Source organism: Marmota monax, unplaced genomic scaffold, assembly GCF_021218885.2.
Source record: "Marmota monax isolate L192 unplaced genomic scaffold, Marmota_monax_Labrador192_F-V1.1 WCK01_AAM20220418_F8-fsc00001, whole genome shotgun sequence".
Classification (NCBI taxonomy): Eukaryota; Metazoa; Chordata; class Mammalia; order Rodentia; family Sciuridae; genus Marmota; species Marmota monax.
The window spans coordinates 21,478,831-21,502,963 of NW_026693777.1; the positions used below are offsets into that span (position 1 = coordinate 21,478,831).

The following is a 24,133-nucleotide window of genomic DNA, read 5'->3' on the forward strand; positions in this document are numbered from 1 at the left end:
TTTATTATCCTTACCAGGACTCCAGTACTGTCCTGACACGGTCAGGGGAATACATGAAATGACCAGAGTCATCCAAGGAAGCTATTAACCCTCATTGTTTGGATGGGCAAAATTACCAGGAAGCAATCATTCATAGCCCTCATAGTCCTCTGGATAGAGGACTGCTCTCTAATGAGCTTGCCCAGTAACAGGGGTTAGATCTGGGAATCATGTCCCTGTGCTCAGCCTGCTGTTTCTGTCCAGGAAGAAGCAGGCCTAGGGTCCACACAAAGCCATGCTGTGCAACAGTTAATGGTGCAGCCTCTGGAGCCAGATAATTTGGCTCCCTTGCCTCCCTGAGCCTCAGATTCACCTCTGAAATAAGGATAATAATAGCACATAAGCAATGGAGTTGAGTGCTGAATACTTAAGGACAAGTAACGAACTCAAGATAGTATTTGGCAATTGTAAGACTTGATAAGCCAGGTGTAGTGGCGCATGCCTGTAATCCCAGTGACTCAGGAGGCAGAGACAGGAGGATTGTAAGTTCAAGGCCAACATCAGCAATTTAGCAAGGTCCTGTAATCAAAATAAAAGGGTTGGGGATGTAGCTCAGTAGTTTTCAGTACCAAAACAAATAAATAAATTCAGGAATAAAATAAAAATAAAAGATTCTCCATAAACATTGACTACTGTTGGCTGTATATGCCTCTAGGCTTAAGTCCTATCGCATGATATGCACCCCATAAAAATACTCTTAGACAGGCAAAAACCAGATAAGGCAACCTCAATAATTAAACGTATCACCAAAGGTTAACGTCAACCTCTGGAACCCCAAGTAAGGTTTCTGGGATGCTTGAACCTGGATAGATCACGAATCTTTTGTGTTTTCAGTACCAGCTGACCCCTATCTCCAGCCCGCCGTACAGTGGTCTCCCTGAATTGTTTACCCTCAATGATTCTAGGGGCTCAGATCCGTTTCAGTGGAACCTTACCAAATCAAGTTCTGTGCTGATTCTTTGCCTTACTGACCTCCACTCCAAAAGCCCCTTGCAACAGCCTGGAATGGGACTGCTCAGAGGCCACCGAAGCCTCAGAGGGTGAGCTATCTCCATTCCCCCACAGGAAGGAAGGCAGCTGAAGGAGGAGAAGCCCCAATTTGAAGCCGTGGTGTCCCAGAGGCTGGACACACTGCACCGGCTCTGGGATGAGCTGCAAGCCACCACCAAGGAGAAGACCCTACAACTCTCTGCCGCCAGGAGCTCCGACCTGCGCTTGCAGACCCACGCCGACCTCAACAAATGGATCAGCGCCATGGAGGACCAGCTTCGGTCGGATGACCCGGGCAAGGACCTGACCAGTGTCAACCGGATGTTGGCTAAGTTGAAGGCACGTGAGCAGGCTGTAGACTGAAACTGTTAGACTACGAAAGATCTTGGGGAGGAAACCTGAAACCATAAAGCAAGTGCCTTTGTTCCTCCTGGTGGACTTGCTTTTATCATGTGAAAATGTCTTATGATTCACAATCCATCCCCTAACCCCTTTGGCAGTACGCTCCAATAAAAGGATGCATAAGAAATATGGGGCAGGTACTCAGAGGAGGGAAGGATGAGTGAGGGCAGCCAGGGAGACTTCTTAGAGGAGGCTGAGCTCAAGCTGGGGCTAACAGGATAGGCGGGGGATAGATGGGTGGAGAGCCACGAGGGACTGCCCAGGTGCTGAGGCCAGTGCTGTGCTATCCCATTGTGTCTCAGAGAGTGGAGGACCAGGTGAATGTGCGGAAGGAGGAGCTGCAGGAGCTGTTTGGCCAGGCACCCTCACTGGGAGAAGAGGCGGGAGACGCTGACCTGAGCATCGAGAAGAGATTCCTGGACCTCCTGGAACCTCTGGGGAAGAGGAGGAAGCAGCTGGAATTATCCAAAGCCAAGCTGCAGATCAGCCGCGACTTAGAGGATGAGACGGTGCGTGGGCTGCAGCCTTTCCACCCCCCAGGGCTGAACCGCCAGCTGCTACCAGGAGTAGCTGGCCACTGCCCACAGCAGTTCTTGGCAGCAGATGACTGCTCATCTCACCCACTTATTTCATAGGGTTGCTGTGATGATTGCATTAATTTGGGAAGCCAAGCCAAGCCAGTGCTTTTTGGATGGTAACTCATTAGTCCCTGGCTGATTTTGATGGTGATGAGCCTGGGATTTAGGTTCAGACAGCCTTGGGTTCAAGATCCAGCCTATGGCTTGCTCACAGTCTGGCCAGGAACAAGTTCTTTGGAACCTCAGTTCAAAATATCAGAACATCCCTATCTATAAAATAGTGGGTGGGGGACCCTAATGGGTGTTGGGAGGAACCAGGGAGACTGCTGACAATGCACTCTCAGGCCCTTGATGGTTACTTGGGAGAAAGTGGCTGTGTTTGTCATCAGCTATCCCCCCGCCTTTTGTCTCTGCAGCTTTGGGTGGAGGAGAGGCTGCCACTGGCCCAGTCAGCCGACTATGGCACTAACCTGCAAACAGTGCAGCTGTTCATGAAGAAGAATCAGGTAAGTCCTGTCTCACCTGGTCAGTGCACCTGCCTCTCCCTGCCCCTACCTGGCTGGGGTATAGCCCAACCCTTATCTGCAGAAGGTCAGCCATAGCAGATTATTGCTCCTGTTAGGGACTTGGGGATCCGTAAACTGTATTTGAAGTCTCACTGCAAAAAGAGCAGAGAGAACTCTGGGAGGATCCCAGAAGAAGGAGAAATCATGATACTTGGGGATTTGGGGCCATTCAGTCTCCATCAGGCTCGGGTGGGTGCAGGACCCTGGAGCCCCTGGCCTGGACTTAATGTGTTTTCACAGTCCTGAATTCAGTGGCTTCCCCAAGAGAAGCTGATAACTCCTGGGTTTTCTGCCCTAACACTGCCTTGTTCTCTTTGAGGGCTGAGCTTGGAAAGTGTGCTGTCATCAAGGAACATAGGCCCCACTTCTCCAGTGGGCTCAAACCCCATGAGAAAGCTGCTGAACTTGGACTTAGAGTCCTAGAAGCAAACATCCAACTGCTGTTCAGCTCTCTTAGGCCAGACTGGGCCCTGGTCACAATTCTGGACATAGCAGATGCCAAATACTTCCTCTGTGTCAGAGCAGCAGAGGGAACCTGAATCTTCAAGGAAGCCAGCTGGGTGGGGTCACAGTGGCTTCATGTCTGGTCAGGAGCTGGCCTCAGTCCCTTCTCTTGGGCAGAGAGTCCCTTTTCCTGCCTGGTCAGCTCTCTGGATCAACAAGGAGAGCCCAGGAACTTAGATCCCAGAAAAGAGCAATGTGTCCCAGAGTGTCACGTCAGTACTGCAACTCCTTGGGGAAGGAAGGTCATGGCACGGCAAGCACTCCCATCCTCCCAAATAACTGCAGCTGCCATCTGCTCCCAGACCACTGGAGCCCAGCAACTGTGCAAAGGCACGAACTATATTCAGAGAGGTTTCTCCAAAGCTCCCCGGGAACCTTTGTTTCCAGTTGACATGATCTAATCATCAAGGCTCCAGTGGCCACACGCGAGGACTTGCGCTAGGGGATGGTAGAGATTCAGGCTCAGTTGATGCCACAGCCTTCAGTTATAGGAGGAAGGCTGATGGGAGAAAGTGTCCCCTGGACCTCAGTTTCCTCAGTTGTGCAATGAGCCACCTCTAGTCTTTCCAGCACCGAAGACTTTTGAGTCTGTTGAGCCTCAGTAAGTATTAGCACCTAGAGGTTTCCACTCCCCTGGCCGGCAGCTGCTATTTCAGGAAAAGGGCAAGACAAATACAGATGGGGTTGCTCTAACCAAGAAGGGAAGGAAGCTCTTCAGAGAGTGTGGCTGCCCTAGTAAAGACTATTTGGGTCTAGGCTGCTAAAGCACAAGCCCTTGTATCCCTTCCTCCCTGAAAACCCTCCATGGAAGGGGCTCTGACTTCAGTGCCCATTGGCCTGGGGGGCTTGTTCAACACAGTTGCTAGGCTTTACTGGGTGGTGGTGGGGGAGCCCAATGATTTGCATTTCTAGCTAGGCTCCAGTTGCAGCGAGCTGGAGCCCCCACTTTGAGAACCACTGTTCTAGCAGCTGTCCGTTATAGCCAGAACACATCCTGCAAGGTGGCTGCACATTAAAAGTCACTTGGGGAACTTTTAAACGTACAAATGCCACGTCTCACCTCAGATTCATTGATTAGTATCTCTGTGAGTGAGGCCCCGGCTGCACCTGTTTTCCCGGAGTATTCAATGTGCCGCCAGGGTTAAGAGCCGTCACCTCGCCTGGTCTAGTTTCTGCCTACCTCTAAATCACATCACTTGTCCCATTCAGCCCCCTTCACTAGCTCTTCTCTTCCAGCCCTTGTAGCATCACACAGTCCAGGCTCCTTTCCACCCCAGGGCCTTTGCATGGACTCATATCTTGTGCTGGGAACACTCACCCCAAACCTTTGGTTGCCTCCCTCTCACTGTTCATGGCTCCCTCCAAGGTCTTCTCCTCAGAAAGGCTCTTCCTGACTCTCCTAGCCAAAGGAGCCACCACCACAGCCTGGCAGCCCTTCTTCATTCCACTGTGTATTTTCCCCGTAGCACCAAGGGAAGATGGCCCAGACTCCATTTATTTCCATGCTCACATCTGTTTCCTCTGTGAGACTAGGAACTTTAAGAGGGCACAGGTCTTCTTCTTCTCTCCATTTAGTCCCTAGTCCCTAGAACAGGATCTGGTATGTACATAATACCTTAATAAATTGTGGAATGAATGAAAACAGGGAGAAAGACATCATAGATACGTACCCCAGAAAGACTAGAGGGCAATTGCTTAAAAAGAGATAGAAATACCTTTTTAAGGCACCAGGCAGAGGTCATAAGACCTCAGAGAAAGTAAAGAGGCCGACTAGAGCTGGCAACATGGGCTATTTGTATACAATTGCACAGCCCACAGAAAATCCTCAAAAATTAAGATTTTGAATATAAAGTACAAAAACGTATTTCACCAGGTTAGATACCTTGTGGATCTTACTATTCTAGCATTTTTCTTTTCTTTTTTTGCATTTTTTCTTTTTTAAATATTTTTTTAGTTATGGATGGACATGATAACTTTATTTTTATATTGATAAATAAAAATAATAATATTGACAAATGAAAATGGGGAAATGGTGCTGAGGATTGAACTCAGGGCCTCACACGTGCTAGGTAAGTGCTCCACCACTGAGCCACAACCCAAAACCCCATAGTTTAACATTTTTCTTTTTCTTTGTTTCTTTTTTTTTTTTTTTGTACTGGTAATTGAACCCAGGGGTGCTTTATCACTGAGCTATATCCCCAGCAACCCCCACACTTTAAAAAAAATTATTTTGAGACAGAGTATCACTAAGTTACGGATGCAGGTCTAAACTTGCGATTCTCCTGACTCAGCCTCCCAGGCTACTGGGATTACAGGTGTGCATCACTGAGCCCAGTTTCATAAATATTTAAAGTGCTGGCAGTCACCATTCTACCTCTGTGGACTCTCGCTTCTGCCTTCTAGATGGATTTTAAAGGCATGGGGAAATGGCCTTTAAAAGAGAGAGAAGAAACAAGGTGTAAAGAGGCCAAGAATCATATGAGAAGCAGCTAGTGTGACTTCAAGGACCCAGAAAGGATCCTGTATGTGTGTCCGGGCCTCCTGAAGGCAAAGGTGACCCAATCATCAGAGGCAGAGGAAAAGGCCATTTTGGTAACCAAAGGCTCAGAAAGGAAATAATACACTTTTTCACAAAGGTTTGATAAATAAAAATAGGGAAAAACAAAACCAAACCCCAGACTCTACACAGGGACAGCCACCAACTGTCCTTGTATCTGGAGCAAAAGCTGCTAAAAGAAGATGTCAGGTGGCCATTCCAAGATTGCTTTCCTTCCCTCCAGTGTGTACACCTAAGAGATCAAGCTCTGTTGAGCAGAGGCAGGGTGTGGAGCAGTCGAGAGCCCAGGCTTTGGAATTGGGTGGGGCTCTGTTCCCTCCTGGCTCTGCCACCGGCTGCCAGCAAGTTCCTTCATTGCCATGTGCCAGTTCCCAAATGCTACTCTCAGAAAGCTATGAGGGTCGAGGGAGGAGGCACAGGTGTGTTTGGCGTCCTGCTGGCAGGTGGTCACGGGCAGCTTTATTATCATCACCTGCTCTGCTTTAGCAGGTGGCGGAGAGAGGCCCACAGTGCCCTGGTCCTGCAGAAATGGGCTCCCATACCTGGTGGGAGGACTCTGCCCCTGAACCCTTCCTTATGGTCACAGACACTGCAGAACGAGATCCTGGGCCACGCGCCGCGGGTGGAGGACGTGCTGCAGCGGGGACGGCAGCTCGTGGAGACAGCGGAGATGGACCTCCAGGACATCGAGGAACGCCTGGGGCACCTGCAAGACTCGTGGGCGGCTCTGCGGGAGGCGGCGGCTGGGCGGCTGCAGCGCCTGCGGGATGCCCACGAGGCGCAGCAGTACTACCTGGACGCCGGGGAGGCCGAGGCCTGGATCAGCGAGCAGGAGCTCTACGTCTTCTCTGATGAGCCCCCCAAGGTCTTCTGGGCCAGGGGCTGCCAGCTGGGGTGCCCAGATGGACAGGAGCGCTGGAGCGGGCAGTGAGCGGGGTGGAAAGAGTGGGGAGGCGGTGTACAGGGGACCCAGGCAATCTCCCTGCCTGTGGAGAGGGCTGGGCGAAGGGAAGGGTCTCTCAAAGCTGGGTTGAGTTAGGAAGTTTTCATGGGGACAGCAGCTTGGCAGTGGGCCTGTGAGGAAGGGCACAGAGCAGGCGACAGCAGGTGAGCCAGAAAGGCAAAAGGTGGGCAGGAGGGGCAGGCACACGGCTCTCTCCTCACTGGGCACCTCCAAACTCTGTGGCACTGACCTCTGCTGCCTCCTAGGATGAAGAGGGTGCCATCGTGATGCTCAAGCGGCACTTGAGGCAGCAGCGCACCGTGGAGGAGTATGGGAGGAACATGAAGCAGCTAGCCGGCCGGGCCCAGAGCCTGCTGTCCGCGGGACACCCCGAGGGGTGCGTGTGTCTCCTGAAGTGACTCGGCAGGTCATGGGCATCAGGCCAGGAGCCCCACCAACCAAAATCCCTCCAGGTCCAAGAAAGGAAAATCGGAACAGTGTTCCCAAATATAGAAGTTTCTGGACTGTGGATTGGCCCAGTCCCATGTTATGCTTTGGTCTTGCGGGAGGGACTCCAATGTGGGCCACCTGAGGCCTGGTTTGCAAAAAAAAAAAAAAAAAAAAAAAAAAAATCAGAATGGAATAGCAAAACTATGCGTTGGTTGAACTTAAAACTGCAGTCTTTTGAAGAATTAGAATATGCTGTGAGATACTGAAGACTAATTTTGCTTTTCTTTTTGTGGTTCAGAAGGTACTTCCAGACCTCATAAAATCCTCAGCAGAATCCTATGTCAAAGTGAAAGTAGAAAATTACACCTGTCAGAACTGTTGAGTTGCAGGGATTCTGCATAAATTAGAACCCACTGACCAGATTCCTCAGGCTGCCCTAGTTATAGCCCTGTCCTCTGCTGCCTTTAGGGCATCCTCCACTGTATCCTCGCAGCCACACAGCTCCCAGGGAACCCCAAGGACCGAGCCCCTGTAGAGCTAGGCAGGGGAACTGCTGCCGGAGCCCTCTCAGCACTGTCCCATCGGCCTCCTGTGTACCTGAGAGCTTCCCAGAGGGAGGGCTACAGCAGCAAGTGTCACACCAGGACAGAACTCCATGACAGAGTCCTGCCCTCCCCTGAGGCACTGTGGCCAAACGGGTCATTCCTTCTCTCACCAACTCTTCCCCAAGAAAAACCACTATCACTTCCCTTAAGCTTCACTTCCCACCAGTCCGTGCTAGGGATCTAGGGAGGCGTAGGTCAGCTCCTCTGAGTCAGCTGCTCTGGGTTCTTGCTGGCCATCTTTAAGGGATTTCTTGGATTGAATTCCAGGGAACAGATAATCAGACTTCAGGGGCAAGTGGATAAGCAGTATGCAGGGCTGAAGGACATGGCAGAGGAACGCAGGCGGAAGCTGGAGAACATGTACCATCTGTTCCAGCTGAAGAGAGAGGCTGACGACCTGGAACAGTGGATTACAGAAAAGGAGATGGTGGCCTCGTCCCAAGAAATGGGGCAAGACTTTGACCACGTGACTGTGAGTACCACAGCTCCTGCCTTCTCTGCAGTAGACACAGCCAGCCATGGTTCCAGACCCTCACGGTGCTCCTACCACTGCAGGGCATCGCAAAGGGATTCAGTCACACTAGGGTGAAGTGTGGCCAGCGGGCTCAGGCCGCCCTGGGGAAAAACTGAGAGTCAGGGTCAGATGGTCACAGTGGCCACCTAGCAGCATCTGCAGCTGAGAGCATGATGACACCCGTCTGCCCCTGAGCCCCACTAACCCCATTTCTGTCTGCCCCATGTTTAGATGCTTCGGGACAAATTCCGAGACTTTGCCCGGGAGACTGGGGCCATCGGGCAGGAGCGGGTGGACAATGTGAATGCCATCATTGAGCGACTCATCGATGCAGGCCACAGCGAGGCGGCCACCATCGCCGAGTGGAAGGACGGGCTGAATGACATGTGGGCAGACCTGCTGGAGCTCATCGATACCCGCATGCAGCTGCTGGCGGCCTCCTATGACCTGCACCGCTACTTCTACACAGGGGTGGAGATCCTGGGCCTCATCGACGAGAAGCACCGCGAGCTGCCTGAGGATGTGGGGTTGGATGCCAGCACTGCTGAGTCCTTCCACCGGGTGCACACGGCCTTCGAGCGGGAGCTCCACTTGCTGGGAGTGCAGGTACCCACAAGTGCCATCACCCACCTGGCTCCTGGAGGGGAACCTTCTAGAATGGGCACCTGGTGATTTCTCTTCCTTAGAGAACTAACAGCTCAGAACAGGGAGTAGTGGCTTTCAGATGCTCTTTAACTTCAGAAGTACTTTAAACTGAATTCTCACAAAAAAACCAATGCATAAAATACCTTATGCAATATTGTTAGCTAATGCATAGTGCTCTTCTAGCACTGTTCTAAGCGATATATGCAGCACTGGATCCTCATAGCCCCCCTCTGAGGTACTAACACTGTCTGCATTTTGTAGAAGAGGAAAGCAAGGTGCAGAGAGCCAGTTAGTGGCCTGGGAACGTGCAGATACCCAGTGGAGCCAGGACTGAGGCTTTGGTGCTCTGGCCATGGGCCCTACATACATAGTCCCCAGGCAGGCCAATCTTTCCCGTGGGAGCTGGGGCATTCCCAAGATCTGCTTTCTCAACACTCTTAATCACTGGGATATTTGCTGAGGCACCTCTGCAGATCCCTAGGGTTTCCCCAGAGCTTGGTGTGATAGAACAAGACAAAGGTGAGAGACCCCAGCTGCCAAAGGTTCCCCAGGCCTCCACTGGCTATGCAGTCCCAGGCCAGCCCAGTGGGGTTCAGGGATGACACCAAGGTAGGTCGGGCTGGGCCCCTGGTTCACCTGGAAGTAGACCTTTCAGAGATTTATCTGACAGAGAAGGTGGGACCTGGTGTGCAGCCATTGTGCTTGGTGGTACCAGAAACCCTGAGACAGGAGTAGCCACACTGAGGTCTCAGGAATGAGAATTTGTTGTCCCTGAGAATCTGATGCAGCTCCTTCCTGAAGATGTGGTGGTGGTTAAGAACAGGGGCCCAGGAGCACAGCTCTAACCCAGCTGTCCCTTTGACCAGGTAGTATGAGGGAACTTGGGCCATTTACTTGGCCTTGCTATGCCTTAGTTTCCTCATCTCAAAAGCAGGGATAATGAAATTCCCTTTCCATGGGATTGTTGCAAGGATGCAAAGTTAACATAAACTGTCTAGAATGGTGCCTGGTTCACACTTGCTCTCGTTATAGTACCTCTAAGGAGATCAAAGGGTATTGAGTTGCTGTCACTCCCAAATACTCATCAAATTCCTTGGATAGACAGAGGCACCCAAGCAGGGATCCTTCTACAGCATCTGCTGGGCAGAGGATGGAGCCTTCCTATGGTGCTCTGGGGAGGAGACAAGAGACAGATGTCCTTCCAGTGCCAGGCCTGAGATGCCTCTGTTCAAGGAACAATGTCTGGTTTTGCCTGACCACAGGTACAGCAGTTCCAGGATGTGGCTACCCGCCTGCAGACAGCATACGCCGGGGAAAAGGCAGACGCCATCCAGAGCAAGGAACAGGAGGTATCTGCCGCTTGGCAGGCATTGCTCGATGCCTGTGCTGGGCGCCGGACTCAACTCGTGGACACGGCAGACAAGTTCCGCTTCTTCAGCATGGTCCGGGATCTGCTTTCCTGGATGGAGGGTATCATCCGGCAGATCGATACCCAGGAGAGGCCCAGGTAAGGGGGCATCCTCCATGATAGGTGAGGCTGGCAGACAAGGGTGCTGCCCAGGGCTCCTCCTCTCCTAAGGGGCACCTGAGGTGAATTCCTCAGTGGCTCAGGTTCTGGGAGCACTGATCATTTCAGAGTAAAGGGAGAAATTCAGCCTGTCCAGCAGGGACAGTGACCACTGTCAACTCACACTTTCAAAGCTGGACAGGTCCAAGACAGGTCCATGGGACCTTCCCCAGGTTCCAGCATATGGGGCCGTTCTCCTAAAACTCAGGATGGAGCTGATTATCCCTGAAAGGTGGGGTCAGGCTCCTGAGCAGTGAGCACCAGTGAGCTCTGAGCTCTCCGCCCAGTTAGTGTCCATTTAGTAATTATTGACAACTCTCTGTCCCTCTGCCTACAAGACACCCACCTCAGTGACCATACTGTTATCTTTAACATTTTTATTGAGATATAATTCACACACTATACTTCATCCATTTAAAGTGTTCCATTCAGTGATATTTATCTATTCCTAGTTTGTTTTGTTTTGTTTTTGTTACCAGGGATTGAACCCAGGGGTGCTTAACCATTGAGCCACATCTCTAGCCCTTTTTAAAATATATTTTATTTAGAGATAGGATGTTGCTAAATTGCTTAGGGCTTCCCTAAGCTGCTGAGACTGGCTTTGAACTCAAGATCTTCCTGCCTCAGCTTCCTGAGCTGCTGAGATTTTAGGTGTGCGTCACTGTGCTCAGCTATATATTCCTAGTTACACAACTATCAACTACAATCCAGATTTAGATTTTCATCACCCCCCACCACCAAATAAGCTCATCCCCATTAGTAGCCACTCACTTTGCTTCTTGCCCCAGATCCCTGGCAGCCACCACTTTCTATCTCCTTAGATTTGCCCATTCTGAACATTTTTCATAGAAATGGAATCACATAATATATTGTCTTTTGTGAATGGCTTCTTTCACTTAGTCTGTTTACAAGATTCATTCTTGTTGTACCATGAAGCAGTACCTCATTCCTTTTAAAAAAAAAAAAATTTGATGATGAATACAATACCTTTGTTTTATTTCTTTTTCTGTGGTGCTGAGGATCCAACCCAGGGCCTCATACATGCTAGGCAAGTGCTCTACCACTGAGCTACACCTCATTCCTTTCTATTGTTGAATAGTATCCCCTGGCTGCTTCTGGGGACCCATGCCCTGGCCACTAGCCATGGGAAGGCATTAGGACATCAGTGTTCCTGGTGGGGCTGGACTTCCTGGCTGAGCAGAGAGACAGGAGGGAGCTGGCCAGACTCCCTGGAGCAAGTGAGAGGCAGCCCCCCCACTGCCAGAGTGACCCAGAGTTTCCTTCTTCCCCAACTGCCTCCCTGGCCCTGTCCTGCCCCCAGGGATGTGTCCTCCGTGGAACTACTCTTGAAGTATCACCAGGGCATCAAGTCAGAGATCAACACCCGGGCCAAGAACTTCAGCACCTGCCTGGAGCTCGGGGAGTCCCTGCTACAGCGGCAACACCAGGCTTCAGAGGAGGTGAGCCCTTTCGTGTCCTTGTCCCCATATTACTGGCCAGGCAGCTTCTTGGTAGGGCAGTGGGGGAACTTCTGAGGAACTTATCTTTCACTTATGGAGCATCAGGTCTGCCTGTGGGTCAGGAATCAGAGCCACACCCAGCCTATTCTCCATCTTAAGGAGTTGGCCTCTCACTAGAGGAGAGCAGGCTCGCCATCTACCCATCACCCATAGGTGCGCATGCTTAGAAGTCGATGACCCCATCTCATAGGCGAGGCATATTTAGGTATCTCAGTGGGGTTAAGTAACTTGCCCAAGACTGCACAGCTGACAAGTAGCAAGGCCAAGACTTGAAGCCAGGCCTGTGTGATCAAGCCTGACATTCTCTGCGGCCATCTGTGCACTGCTTCAGAGAGAGGGAAGGGTTACCAAAGCCCATGCTTTTCTCCTTTCCTCTCTACAGATCCGGGAAAAACTGAAGCAGGTATTGATCAGGAGGCAGGAGATGAATGATAAATGGGTGACCCGAGATGATCGGCTCCACATGCGTGAGTGAAATGCAGGGCCTGGGGACCTGGGGGCAGGGCCTCACCCCTACTGGAGCAGAGGAAGGGAGGGTGATGCTGTAATAGGGTGGCTTCGGGCTTCTGGTGACAGGGGACCAGGCAGAAAATCAAGCAGACTTGCTCTGGAAGCCTCCCTCCAGCAACCAGGTGCCCCACTCCCAGTCTACCCCGTGCTGGGCTGCTGTGTCTGCTGAGCTGAGGCTGGGGAGGTGCAGGGCGGCGCTCCCCTGTGCGTTGGGTATTTGCTCTAAGGAGCATCAGTCAGGGACTCCTTCCTCCAGTGGCTGGAGGCTGAGGAGAGGTGCAGAAACTCTCACCTCTCGGGTAGGAGCTGTGAGCCAAAAAGGCCTGGTCTGGTCGGTGTGGCTCTTCATCCACAATGATGAGAGACAAAGGCCAGCAAGAGAATTAGGGCAGAAGACTGTTCCTCAAAGAGAGGCATCTAAACTGCATTTGGCTTCCAAAACAGTTTGTTTCAATTAATGTGTTTTAAAAATATGGCTATTAGGCTGGGTGCAGTGGTGCACCCCTATAATCCCAGCAGCTCAGGAGGCTGAGGTAGGAGGATCACAAGTTCAAAGCCAGCCTTAGCAACTTAGCAAGGCTCTAAGCAACTCAGTGAGACCCTGTTTCTAAATAAAATACAAAATAGGGGATGTAGCTCAATGGTTGAGTGCCCCTGAGTTCAATCCCCGTATATATATATATTTATATTTGTCGATGGAGACACGGGGTAGGACCCCAGAGTGAGCATGGAGTGGTCTTGAGCAGGATTCAGAACTGAGCAAAATATTCATGGAGTTTAGGGACCCCTGTGGCCCTTGTACCTGGCCACTGGCCACCTAGGTCCCTGCAGGAATGGACTGTTGAATGCTGACAGGCCCCCGGCCTTGCGGGTGGGTCTTTGGCTTGTTCTTGTGGCAGTGCTGGAGGTGTGCCAGTTCTCGAGGGATGCCTCTGTGGCCGAAGCATGGCTCATTGCCCAGGAGCCCTACCTGGCCAGCCGGGACTTTGGCCACACTGTGGACAGCGTAGAGAAGCTGATCAAGAGGCATGAGGCTTTTGAGAAGTCCACAGCCACCTGGGCAGAGCGCTTTGCTGCTCTGGAGAAGCCCACCACGGTGAGCTGGGACAGGCTGGAAGGCTGGGGAGGGCAGCAGCCTTGCCTTGTGGGCGGGGGTGTCCCAGAACTCTGGCCAGGTGTCAGGTGTAAGAGTGGGGGCAGGTGGAGAGGAAAGCTAGGCAGCAGACCGTACTCACCTTTGAATGCCAGAGATGAAAAGGGGCGTCTGGGACAGAGAGGGGCAAACCCCAGGGTGTGCTGGGGCGCAGGGCCCTGACTAGAGAGAGGTCACCTGAGAACCCAGCTCTGCTTGTGGCTACTCTGATCTTCCCCCTTTCCTTCCCCAGCTTGAGCTTAAAGAACGCCAGACCCCAGACAGACCTGCAGAGGAGCCCGGGTGAGTGGTGGCTGTGTGTCTGAGGAGCAGCGCTCTGTGAGAGGGGTGGGTAGGAAGGAGGAGGAAGAGTTTTTGATGGCAGCTGGGCATCTGAACCAGACACGCTTGACCCCGCAATCCTGGGCACCTTGTCAGTGAAACCCAGAGTGCATGGAGCTTGAAGCCACAATGTTCTGCTGCCCTCATCACAGGTGACCCAAAGCCCTGCACAGGAAGGAAGGGGAGGCCAGCAGTGGCTGCCACTGAGATAGGGCTTTCCCTCAGGGAGCCAGCCCCCCAACATCGCCCCCAGGGCTGTCTAACGTGGAACTTGTCCATTTCTGAAGCATGTGCTTCACTTTTCCTATCTATCAAGCCTCTGGGTGACTCCTTTCTGAGCACCTGGGGCTGATGGAAGTCTGGTGGGATGATGAGTGGCACACATGCCACATGTGCGCAGAGCGGACCGAAGCCAGGCCTCGGGGGGAGGCGCCGGCCTCAGTGAGGTACTTGTCATTAAAGAGAAGCTGTGTCTTCCTTAGGCCTCAAGAGGAGGAAGGCGAGACAGCAGGGGAGGCTCCCCGAGTCCCCCACCGTGCGGCGACTGAGAGAACATCCCCGGTCAGTTTCATGTCCCATTTGTCTAGTTCCTGGGAGTCGTTGCTGCCAGAGCCTCCTCATCCCTACTAGGCTCCTCCAGGGCAGAGGGCGAGAATGGGGCATGTGCCACTCTGCTCCCCAGGCCCTCCTCCTGCCCCTGTGTCCCCAGAAGCCTCATTCCCATCAAGTCTACTTTTACACTTAGGTTTTCTTAATTCTTAGGGTAATTCCCCTCCTCCTCCCAACCCAGAGGAAACTGACAGCCAGCCACTGACATGACTCTATTAGTTTGGTTTTATCTAATATAATAAATTTTATTACATAAACTTATCACCATCTACATCTGGAGAAGCACTTTATACAGGGAGGATTCACTTTGTACACTTTCCTTTTTCCCATTCTCCTGACTCCATACAACAAACACACACACACACACATACACATACACACACACACACCTGAGACATGAACCAGTAGACATCCCGTTCTGCCTGCCCCCCCCCCCCCGCAGGCATTTGGGCAATGAAGTGGGGAGACCCACCCTTCCAGCAGATTCCTCCCTCTCATGCAGAGCTCTCTCCCTCTTTCTACTGACCTGGACCAGTGAGTTTGGATGTGGAGCTGGTTCTGAGGCAGATAGACTAGAAGGGTCCTGCAGGAGTGAGGGAGAATCCCAGGGCTTTGGGTATCAGGGGGACTAGCCCCAAAATTTGTAGAAAAGGAGGGTGTGATGGAGGCCTGGCTGGGGGAGGGGCTGGAAGGGCCCAACAGGGCCACTTTGGGGAGCAATGGGCTGAGAAGAGAGCAACAATGAGCATGAAACTTGCATGGCTTTTCTACTCTCATGGCATGTGGCTCTGGGGGTCAAGGGAGCAACAGATCCTTCAAGTGCCCAGGTGAGCTTGCCTGATTTCTGAGTGGGGATTAAGAAAGATTAGTATTCTTGGTGAAAATTTCTGGTACATGAACCACCCCAGAAGAATACACATACAACTTGTCGAACAAGCACAAGGACCTAGAAGGAGGTGGGGAGAAGAAAAAAAGAAAAGAAAAATACATATAGTAATTCCTCCCTATGCAGAATCTCTGTTAGGCTCGGATCTGAGCACCCTGCCTCCCCCAATCTCTCTCACTCACTAACACACACAAACACACACATCTCCCTCTGCCTCCCTTCTAAGCTGTACCAGCCCATCATGCCCAGCAGAGGGCACTGCTGGGCTCTGCTGGAGGGCCTCTCTCGGGAGTCCCCTCTGAAGTGCCCAACATCTCTGTGGCCGACCATGTTCCAGCCCCCTTTCCTAGCACCAGCCCCCATCGGAGGGAGAGAAAACTCTGGGGGCTGAAGTGGACTGTGGACACAGGCTGGGACTGTCCCTGCCTCCTGCTCCCACCTGCGCTTCTGCCCTGCATCCCTGTGTGTCTGCATGCCATGGTGTCCTGGTGTGCGGGCTCCTTCGTGACCACCTGAGCAATTCCACCATTGTCTGTGTCATATATGTTTGTGCAAATATAATTACATGTGCATCAGAGCCTTCTCCATCCAGCACCTGAATGTCACTGGGTTGGGGGGAATAAAACTTGCTTGGACCTGAGTGTCTCTTTGGGGGAAGATGAGTGAGCCCACATCTGAGACCCTTCCTGGAGAGCCAGCCACTCTGCCAGATGGGAAAACTGGCCCTTGCCTGGTTCCAGAAAGAAACCAGACGGTGAATCAAATGAACACAAGGCCAGAGGCCTCCTGGAAACCGATTTCCTGCTGCTTCTCCTTTCTGAGCATCTAAGTTTTCATGAGGATCCACAAAACACAGAGGGAAGGGCTAACGCCCAGTCTGTCAGTCTCTGGCATGAGAGAGACAGGAGGATGGAGAACCACCAATCCAGCCTCGCAAGGCTCCTCACAAAGCCAGCTGCTGACTCCTCCAGCCTCCCCCGTTCCTGCCCTTTACAGAACCTCTGGCCCATCCCAGGAAGGTTCGGCTTCCTCTCTGGGACAGGCCTGGGGTCCAGTGGCTCTCCTGCTGGTCTTGTGTGTGCAGTGTGGCGTTGGTGCCCTCTAGAGTAGATACGTGTTGCTTCATGTAAAACCCCTTACTAGTGCATGTCGCTTCCTGCTGGGGGGCGGCTGGGAATGGCCCAGGCACCCTTGCCCTGTCCAGACAGGCACATACTCCAGTCCACCTCTTCCCCGGGGGTGCATGCGCACACATGTGTACACGCAGTGTCTGAGCTGCCATCCCATCACTGCAGTAACGCTGGCTCCCCTCACCTCTGGCCTCTCCACGTTAGTGCACGTGCTGGGTAAAAGCAACCCCTTCCTACAGGTAAGCGTGTGCAAGGCCACACAGAAGCAACACTAACCAAAGACAAAACCTACGACGGAGAGCACATCAGGGCATCTGGGTTCTGCTGGAAACTTGCCCCTGGTTTTAGATAATGACCCTGAGTCTCTTGCCCTTATAAAGGCCTCTCTGTGGGATTACAGAAAGTCCAGAATGTTCCTTTATGACAGCATTGTAGCAATTCAAGGGAGGGGCTGGGGAGGTGGTTTCCCACGTTCCTGTGGTCTCGTTCTTAGCTCTAAGGTACCTGGTTCGTTTATCAGGCACCAGCCAGTGCCAGGCCAGGACCGGGAAGAAGAGCTAAAGGGCCAAGGTGTTTGTCTTTTCTCCTGTTTGGGGAAGAGAGACCAGGTCAGACCTTTGCTGCTGCCAAGGACAGAGCCCTGAAGGGGACCTGCTGGCTTTTCTGTGCCTGTGGCAGCAGTGAGCAGGCAGATCTGCCTGGGCCTGGTGCATGAGAGCCTCTGGCCAGGGTCACCTCACCCCACACCCTCTGCCCGTGCAAACCCCCTTCACCTGGGTATATGGCCCTGAATAGGGCTGGAGTGTCCCTCAACTTCCAGGCTCCAGATGCCTCAGACTCCCCAATGTAGCATTGGTGGTGACATGTTCTTTTCTCCTGGGAGGGAAAGAGACCATTTCCATGGTGTTGGAGAGAATGGGAGTGCCCCTAGACTAAAGGGTCCCCAAGCCCCAGGACATAGTCCTACACACTGCCTCTCTCCTGGCTTGGGGGTGGAAAGAAGGACCTGCTCTAGGAATTCACCTTCCAGCGCTGTGAAAATGTACCATCCTTCACAGGGATGGGTGCTCCCAAGGGCTGTGACAAGAAAGGATTTCCTTCATTGTTTGGGGACAAAGATACCCTGACTGTCCCCAAGCTTCTGGGATAGTCGGGTCTGCATTGGAGGGGAAATCCTGAGACATAAGACCACTGCAAAGAGCAGCTGCCCGGGTGCCCTTCACGATCAACCTTCAGGAAGTTGTCAAGGAAAACTGACCCAAGGGCAGCTCACAGATGTCACTCTTGCAAGTGGCCTTCCAAGACTGTACAGTGGGCCTCCCTGAAGAGGGGCAGTGAGCATCCTGTCAGGGCTGAACACAGAGTCAGGATTCCTGCGTCCCTTGTCTCCCTTCCATGGTCTCTTTGGGAAAGTAGCCGCCCTTGTGAAGGTGTGGGGCAGCGTTGCAGGGCCTAGCTGGCCCCAGCTTCCATCACCCTCTTAGCAACCTGTGAAACTCCCCCAGCAGCAGCCTCCCCTCAGCTCTGACGCCCTTGGGTGGAAGCCATGTGGGTGTGGAGACAGCGGCTGTGTTTCTTGCCCGAACAAGCTTCCCCAGGCTTTCCCTGCTCCCCCTTAAGAGCAGTTTTTTCAGACATTTTGCAGTGAATGCAAATCCTATGTTTGTTGGAAATCGGCAGGCCCAGCCTGGAAAGAAGGTCAACTTGCCCCCAAACCTGGGCGTGGCCCTGTCTCCCCAGGATGCCTGAGTCAGCATGGCAGGGGTTTGTCTGCCTGCAGCCTGGCGTGGCTCCCTGAACATCTGCCCACTGCTGGCTGTGCCCCGCTCTCTGCTATGGTCAGACGCCCTCTTCCTGGCCCCTCTGCTTAAGAAGAACTTCCGCTCTTCCTAAGTTCTTTCAGGCTGTCTCAGAGCATCTCAGATACTGGTAAACTCAGGATGAGACTCAGTTGGAGGTGTCTCAGAAAGGGTTTTGAAGTTGGCAACTTGACCATTGGGTGGTCGATCTGGATGCAGGGGCTGGTATCTTCTCTCTAATCATTCTAATGCTCTGGATCACCGAGAGATTGAGCAGCCTCCAGCTCCTCCAGGACGGTGACCAAAGAGACCACACAGGTGGTGGGCAAGGTGGAGAGCTCCCAAAGAAGCCTGTTTCCCTCTCAGCTCCTGGTGGCAGTGGACCAGGTCTCCCTCCTAGGGTCTAGGGAAGCCTAAACTGCCGTTTCCCTGTCCCCTCACTCTCTTTACCTGGTGGTCTTCTCTGCATCCCTCCCTTCCTGGCATCTTGCCCAAGCTCCTTAGTTGCCATCTTGGTCGGGTAGCTTGAGCCATTGAGCTGCTCTGCTCACCCTACCCAACCTGCTATCCAGGGGATCACTCCCCCTGTCACCAGCCTCTATTTCTCCCTGGTTCCTTCTTCCTGTTCAGCCAGACTTCTTTCTTGTTTGAGCATTTGTCTCTGCCTATCTGAAGTTGCCACCTCTTCATCTTTGGCTGGTTTCAAGTCAGCACACCATTTATTTATTTATTTTCTTGCAAACAGTTGCCTTCCTAACCCATCTAGATGGCCCTTCTCATCCAAGGCACAGGAGTCAAAGCATCAGACACCAGGGAGGGTAAACATTCTCAGCTGCTAGAGTTCTAGCTCTGCCCACCCTACTCTCACCCTATGCCATTTAGTTATCTAAGGCATCTAGCAGTGGGTCTTCTCTGTCTCCAAGCTCCTCTTCCATCCCCTTCCAGTGTATCTCTAACACAATCAGCAGCCTCAACAGACCAGTCTTGTGTCTTACCTAAGCTGGGCACATTTCATCTAGGCTGTGAACCCCATTGGATAGGAGGCTTCCTCTGGAGTGATGGTGCTGGCTTCTACCTCTTACAGAAGGCCTTGTGGGGAAAAGCATCGAGTTTGGGGCCTACATCCTCTACTTTCCATCACAAGATATATGTGTGGACAAGCTACTCATCAGCTCTGACCCTGGTTCCCCTCATCTGAAAACAGGGGTTCCAATGGTACCTGCCTTGCAGAAGCATTGCAAGACTTGGAAGAGAGAATATAGGTAGAACACCTGGTGATCACTTGGCAGGTAATATTTTAAATTCCCTCATCTCTTAAAACGCACACACACACTCTATATGAATTCTAACATTACCAAGTTCTTTCCCAAGCCAGCCTTCAGGGAGCCTCCCCATCCTTGAGACCCCTCTACACACACTCTAGGCTCATCATATATCATCCTATGGTAGGCTTCTGAGGTACATCCTCATGCCCTGGCTTATACCTTCCATCATTACCTTTAGAAGATCCTATCACCCATGTAACTTTGCTTGCAAGCATATCTGAATTCACTGGGCATCTTTGGAACTTGGGAAAGAGCCAGGTTATCCCGGCATGGTGAGTGTTGATTGCGTGTAGTTCCCTTCGCCACCTGCTGGCTGATCTTGGAACTACACCTTCAGCTCCTTAGTCCAAAGACTCATCCTGCCCATCTGGTTTGAAAATCCTCTGTGGAGGAAATCCCCCACACCAAGCCAACTTCCTAGCAAGGCAGGGCTCCAAAAAGTTAAGTTTATATGATTCTTGCTTGACTCCGAAAATCTCCACCAAGACTTTGAGTCAGCCTTCCCTCCCATCAGAAACCTGGGACCTCTCCCTCTTTGACCTCAATCCTGTGACAGCCAGCAAGGCTTTCCTGACATATCCTTCCTTCCCCTAATGTCCCTCAACCAGCCACAAATGTTGCCTGTCTCCTGCTCTCCTCTGATGTGGTCCCAGTGTCTGGCACACCTTCCTAATGACTGAGGGCAATGGCAGTAGGTCTTGTACCTCAGAGCAGAGGATGGAAGGGATCCCAGACCATCTCCTGTCCGTCGGCACAACCTGCCTGTCATCACAACCACACCTCAGCAGCATGGGTAGCTAGCTCTGAGCCTGGCCAGTGTCCTCTTCTCCTGGCACTCTCTAACCAAATTCCTCCAGGAATAGCATGCTTCCAGGGATGGCAAGAGAACTGTCACCTCTTCCCAGGGCAATAATGGCCCCTCCACCCAAACCATCCACCAGCCTAACCCCAGGTCCCCCTGTTGATATGGAGGTCATTGATTAAATGGGAAGTCCTTGCCAGATCTGCCTTAGCCTCAAACTCACTCTGCAGCAGGTTTGGAGTCTGGGCCACAAGTGGGTCTCTGCCCAGCCACTTGGTCCCCCCCATTCCCTGACCATCCTGTATGCCAGTACCAACTGTCCTGTGCTACACCCTTTCAGATTCTTCTTCTTCTTTTTTTTTTAATACTGAGGATTTTAATCCAGGGGCACTTTACCACCAACCCACATCCCCAGCACTTTTTCCCTTTTTATATTTTTTATATTTTGAGAAAGGGATTCACTAAGTTGCATAAGGCCTTGCTAAGTTGCTGAGGCTGGCTTTGAACTTGCAATCCTCCTGCCCCAGCCTCCTGGGTTGTGGGACATGTCTGGCTCCCTTTCAGATTTGAAAGACGTCTTACCGACAGGGAAGCAGAAAGCATGTGTTCTTGCTTGGCTCTACCACCTGCTACACAATCTCACCTGGTCCCTGGGCTTTTCTGGAACCCAGTGTCTGTAATAAGGAGGGCTGAATCCATGATTCCAAGGCTTCTTTCCAGTTCCAGAATCTCTTGCATCAACTTTGTCTGCCCTCTTCATCATTCACCATCCCCAGCCTTTCCCCATGGGGTCTGCTTCCGTAACAACGTCCCCTTTTCTGATCTTACTATAGGTCTTCCCAGTGTCACGGCTCCAAATAAAATTCCCCAGGGAAATTCTTGATCTCTTATGAATTGCAAAATAAAGATCTTTCCAACACACCGAGGTTGCCAGCACGGCCATGTGCAGGGTTTACCCATGGGAGTGAGGAGGCGGCTTTCTCCTGCTTGTTCTCACTGTCTTGTGAACTTGTGCTCTGCAGATCAGGATTATGACGGTAATTTTTTAAAACCGGTTTTGCTTCAGGTATATGAATATGTGTCGAGGTATTATCTTCCTGGAAGTCTTTTCTTTACAAAGTTGTGAGCTCTTTATAAAAATCTAATTCTGAATTACCAGAACCTTCCATTAAGGAGCACCCTGTTGGCCTCAGCCCCGTCTGATAACTTCTGCCTTCACTTTCTCGGGGTCTCCTACTCTAGGCTGCTTCTTGTCCTTCCTGGTAGGGCTCACATGTTCACAATGGTCCTGCCATTCCTGCCTGGGGTCTCGGAATGCTCCAACTGAAAAGGGCAGAGGGAGGAGGGAGTCAGGTCTTGCCCGGCAGAGGTTGAGATTCAACATTTCTCAGTCCTGAGCAGCCCATACTGGAGGCAAAGGGGTATTTGAGATGGTCGTGCTGGCCACCTAGGGCATCGGGCACAACAATTGCTCAGCAAAGCTCCAAGATAGTGGCTGGAAAAATCACCAAAGAGCAGCACTTGCAAATGCTTTCTCACTTTGAAATGCTCCAAACCACCTGCAAAGTAAGTGCTGACACCCTGCCACTAACTGACCGCATGGGGAAGGGTTAGTGACTTGATACTCTGCCTTCCCCCAGACAGAAGCCCAGGCTCTTTACTCCAGGCCTGTTTGGCTCAACCCTTGGTCTCCATCCCTAGAAAGGGATAAGAATGTATTAGAAAGATTCAGTGGGAAAAAAGAAGGTGGCTTAAGAGAGCTTCTGCCTACCCCTACGCTTCTCCTCTTTGGGGATTTGGCCAGCCTCCCTTAGGAGCAAGGAAAAAAGATTGATCCCCAAAGCCTCTTCCCCCTCTCTGCATCCACCTTCATTCCATCCCCATCTTCCTCATCTCTGTCCCTCCCCCAGCCCAGGAAGGAAGGGAATCCTGGCAACGCCTAACACCTCCATCTCCATCTCCACCCTGGTTCTTGGCTCCTCCTCTTCAGGCCTTAACCTTTGGGTGGGAAGGGGAAGGATGCATTTAAATCATCACCATACAAACAGGAACACAGAAGAAATCTTTGCATATAGTGGGAAACCCGCACTCCAAAGCCAACCCATGACCCAGCCATATTGCTTTGGAACACACTGGCATGGCCCTCTGCATGTCCCTGCCAGGAAGCATGGGCCAGGCACTTATGAGGAGGGAACAGAGATTATGTTGGGAGTCAGTCTTGGCTAAATCCATCCTGATTGTCAGAGATCAGTTCCCTAAAGAAGGAGTAAGAATATAGGAATCAGATGTGGACACAGAGCTCTCAGCCAGTCCCAAGTGGGTAGAAACTGGGTGAGAGGGACACATATGGCTGTGAGGACTGGCAGGCTTCCCTCCTGTGTCCACTATGGCATTTCTCCAAGACTCCAGACCTGGGACTTGGAGTACCTGGCCCGTCATCAAGGGCAGCCATGCACCTGCACCTCCTCTGGACAGTCTCCTCTCCTGGAGGAAGAACAGGACCAGCAGGGCTTGAGGCTGGCGAGGTGGGGCAGGGGGCGGGGAGAACAAGGCTTCCTTTCTGCACTAATCATCCACTCCTGCCAGGAACAGGGGCACACGCCTGTGATACCAGGAGGCAGAGGCACGAGGATCCCAAGTTCAAGACTGGCCTAGGTGACTTATGTGTCTCAAAATAAAAAAAAAACAAAAAGGGCCAGGGGGGGTAGCCCAGTGGTAAAGCGCTCCAGGTTCAATTCTCAGTATGGGGCCACAGGGGAAGTACTTTTGAACCTTATTCCCAAAGCAGAGGGTTGGCCTGACTAGGGTCCCAGAAGGGCTCCAAACCCCATCCTCCAGTCCCATTTTTGTCACTCCTGCCCTTCCTGTAGCTAGAGAATGATTCAGGCAGGGATTCAGGACTTCCAGAACTTTGTGGCCAAGGCAAGCTCATCGCAGATGGTGCCAAAACTCTTAAGACAGAAAGACCACAAATAATGCAGAGAGGAGAGTGGCCCAGCCACAACTCTTAAGGGAGTCTAAGGAAGGAAAAGATGAGTGCCCGAGGGTGGCATAAAAACGCACACCTGTTTGATTCTGGAGTGCATGCACCCAATTACCTCCTTACTTATTAGCTGTGTGACTGAGCAAGTCACTTAACCTCTCTGACCACTGGTTTTATTACACATAGGAAATGTGAGAATAGACCAGTGGTTTCCAAACTTTTCCAACCACATTACCCTTCCTTCATTTTTATTTAAATTAAATTAATTATTTTTTCAGTACTGGGGATTGAACCCAGGGATGATTTTCCACTGAGCTACAACTCCAGTCCTTTTTTTTTTTTATTTTTTGAGACAAGGCTCAATAGGTTTCCCAGGCTGGTCTTGAACTTGTAATTCTCTTGCCTCAGCCTCCCAGTTGCTGGGATTACAGGTGTGTACCACCACTCCCAGCTACCCTTCTTTACATAAAATCTTACCAGGCCCTCTATTTACAATGTGTTTATTGAACAGCCCTCATTTGATGGGTTACAAATATGATCAGCTTTTCCTTTCTTCTGAACACTACCTCCAAACTTCTCCACCGAGCCCCTCCTTCACAGAGCCAGTCTGTTCACTGTTAAAAAGTCTACTCAGTTTGTTTCAGTTTCAAGTTTCAATCTGATGTCCAACATGGTGCCCCCCTCTATTTCTCTCCATCAGATTTAGCTCATGGCCTAAGGAACCCCTGCTGCAGA

The 24,133-nt window shown here is 51.7% G+C and overlaps 1 protein-coding gene across 1 annotated transcript in view; it reads left to right on the forward strand.

Moving 5' to 3' along the window:
• Sptb (spectrin beta, erythrocytic) overlaps positions 1-24,133 on the forward strand; it is a 69,285-nt gene that overhangs the window by 37,975 nt on the left and 7,177 nt on the right. Inside the window, exons 19-31 of the mRNA XM_046461778.2 lie at positions 1,105-1,368; positions 1,734-1,940; positions 2,426-2,515; positions 6,223-6,501; positions 6,846-6,976; positions 7,902-8,106; positions 8,380-8,754; positions 10,056-10,300; positions 11,682-11,820; positions 12,263-12,347; positions 13,290-13,486; positions 13,776-13,825; positions 14,347-14,425. Of these exons, the coding sequence (XP_046317734.1) occupies positions 1,105-1,368; positions 1,734-1,940; positions 2,426-2,515; positions 6,223-6,501; positions 6,846-6,976; positions 7,902-8,106; positions 8,380-8,754; positions 10,056-10,300; positions 11,682-11,820; positions 12,263-12,347; positions 13,290-13,486; positions 13,776-13,825; positions 14,347-14,425 (2,346 nt within the window). The remainder of the gene's footprint in view (positions 1-1,104; positions 1,369-1,733; positions 1,941-2,425; positions 2,516-6,222; positions 6,502-6,845; positions 6,977-7,901; positions 8,107-8,379; positions 8,755-10,055; positions 10,301-11,681; positions 11,821-12,262; positions 12,348-13,289; positions 13,487-13,775; positions 13,826-14,346; positions 14,426-24,133) is intronic.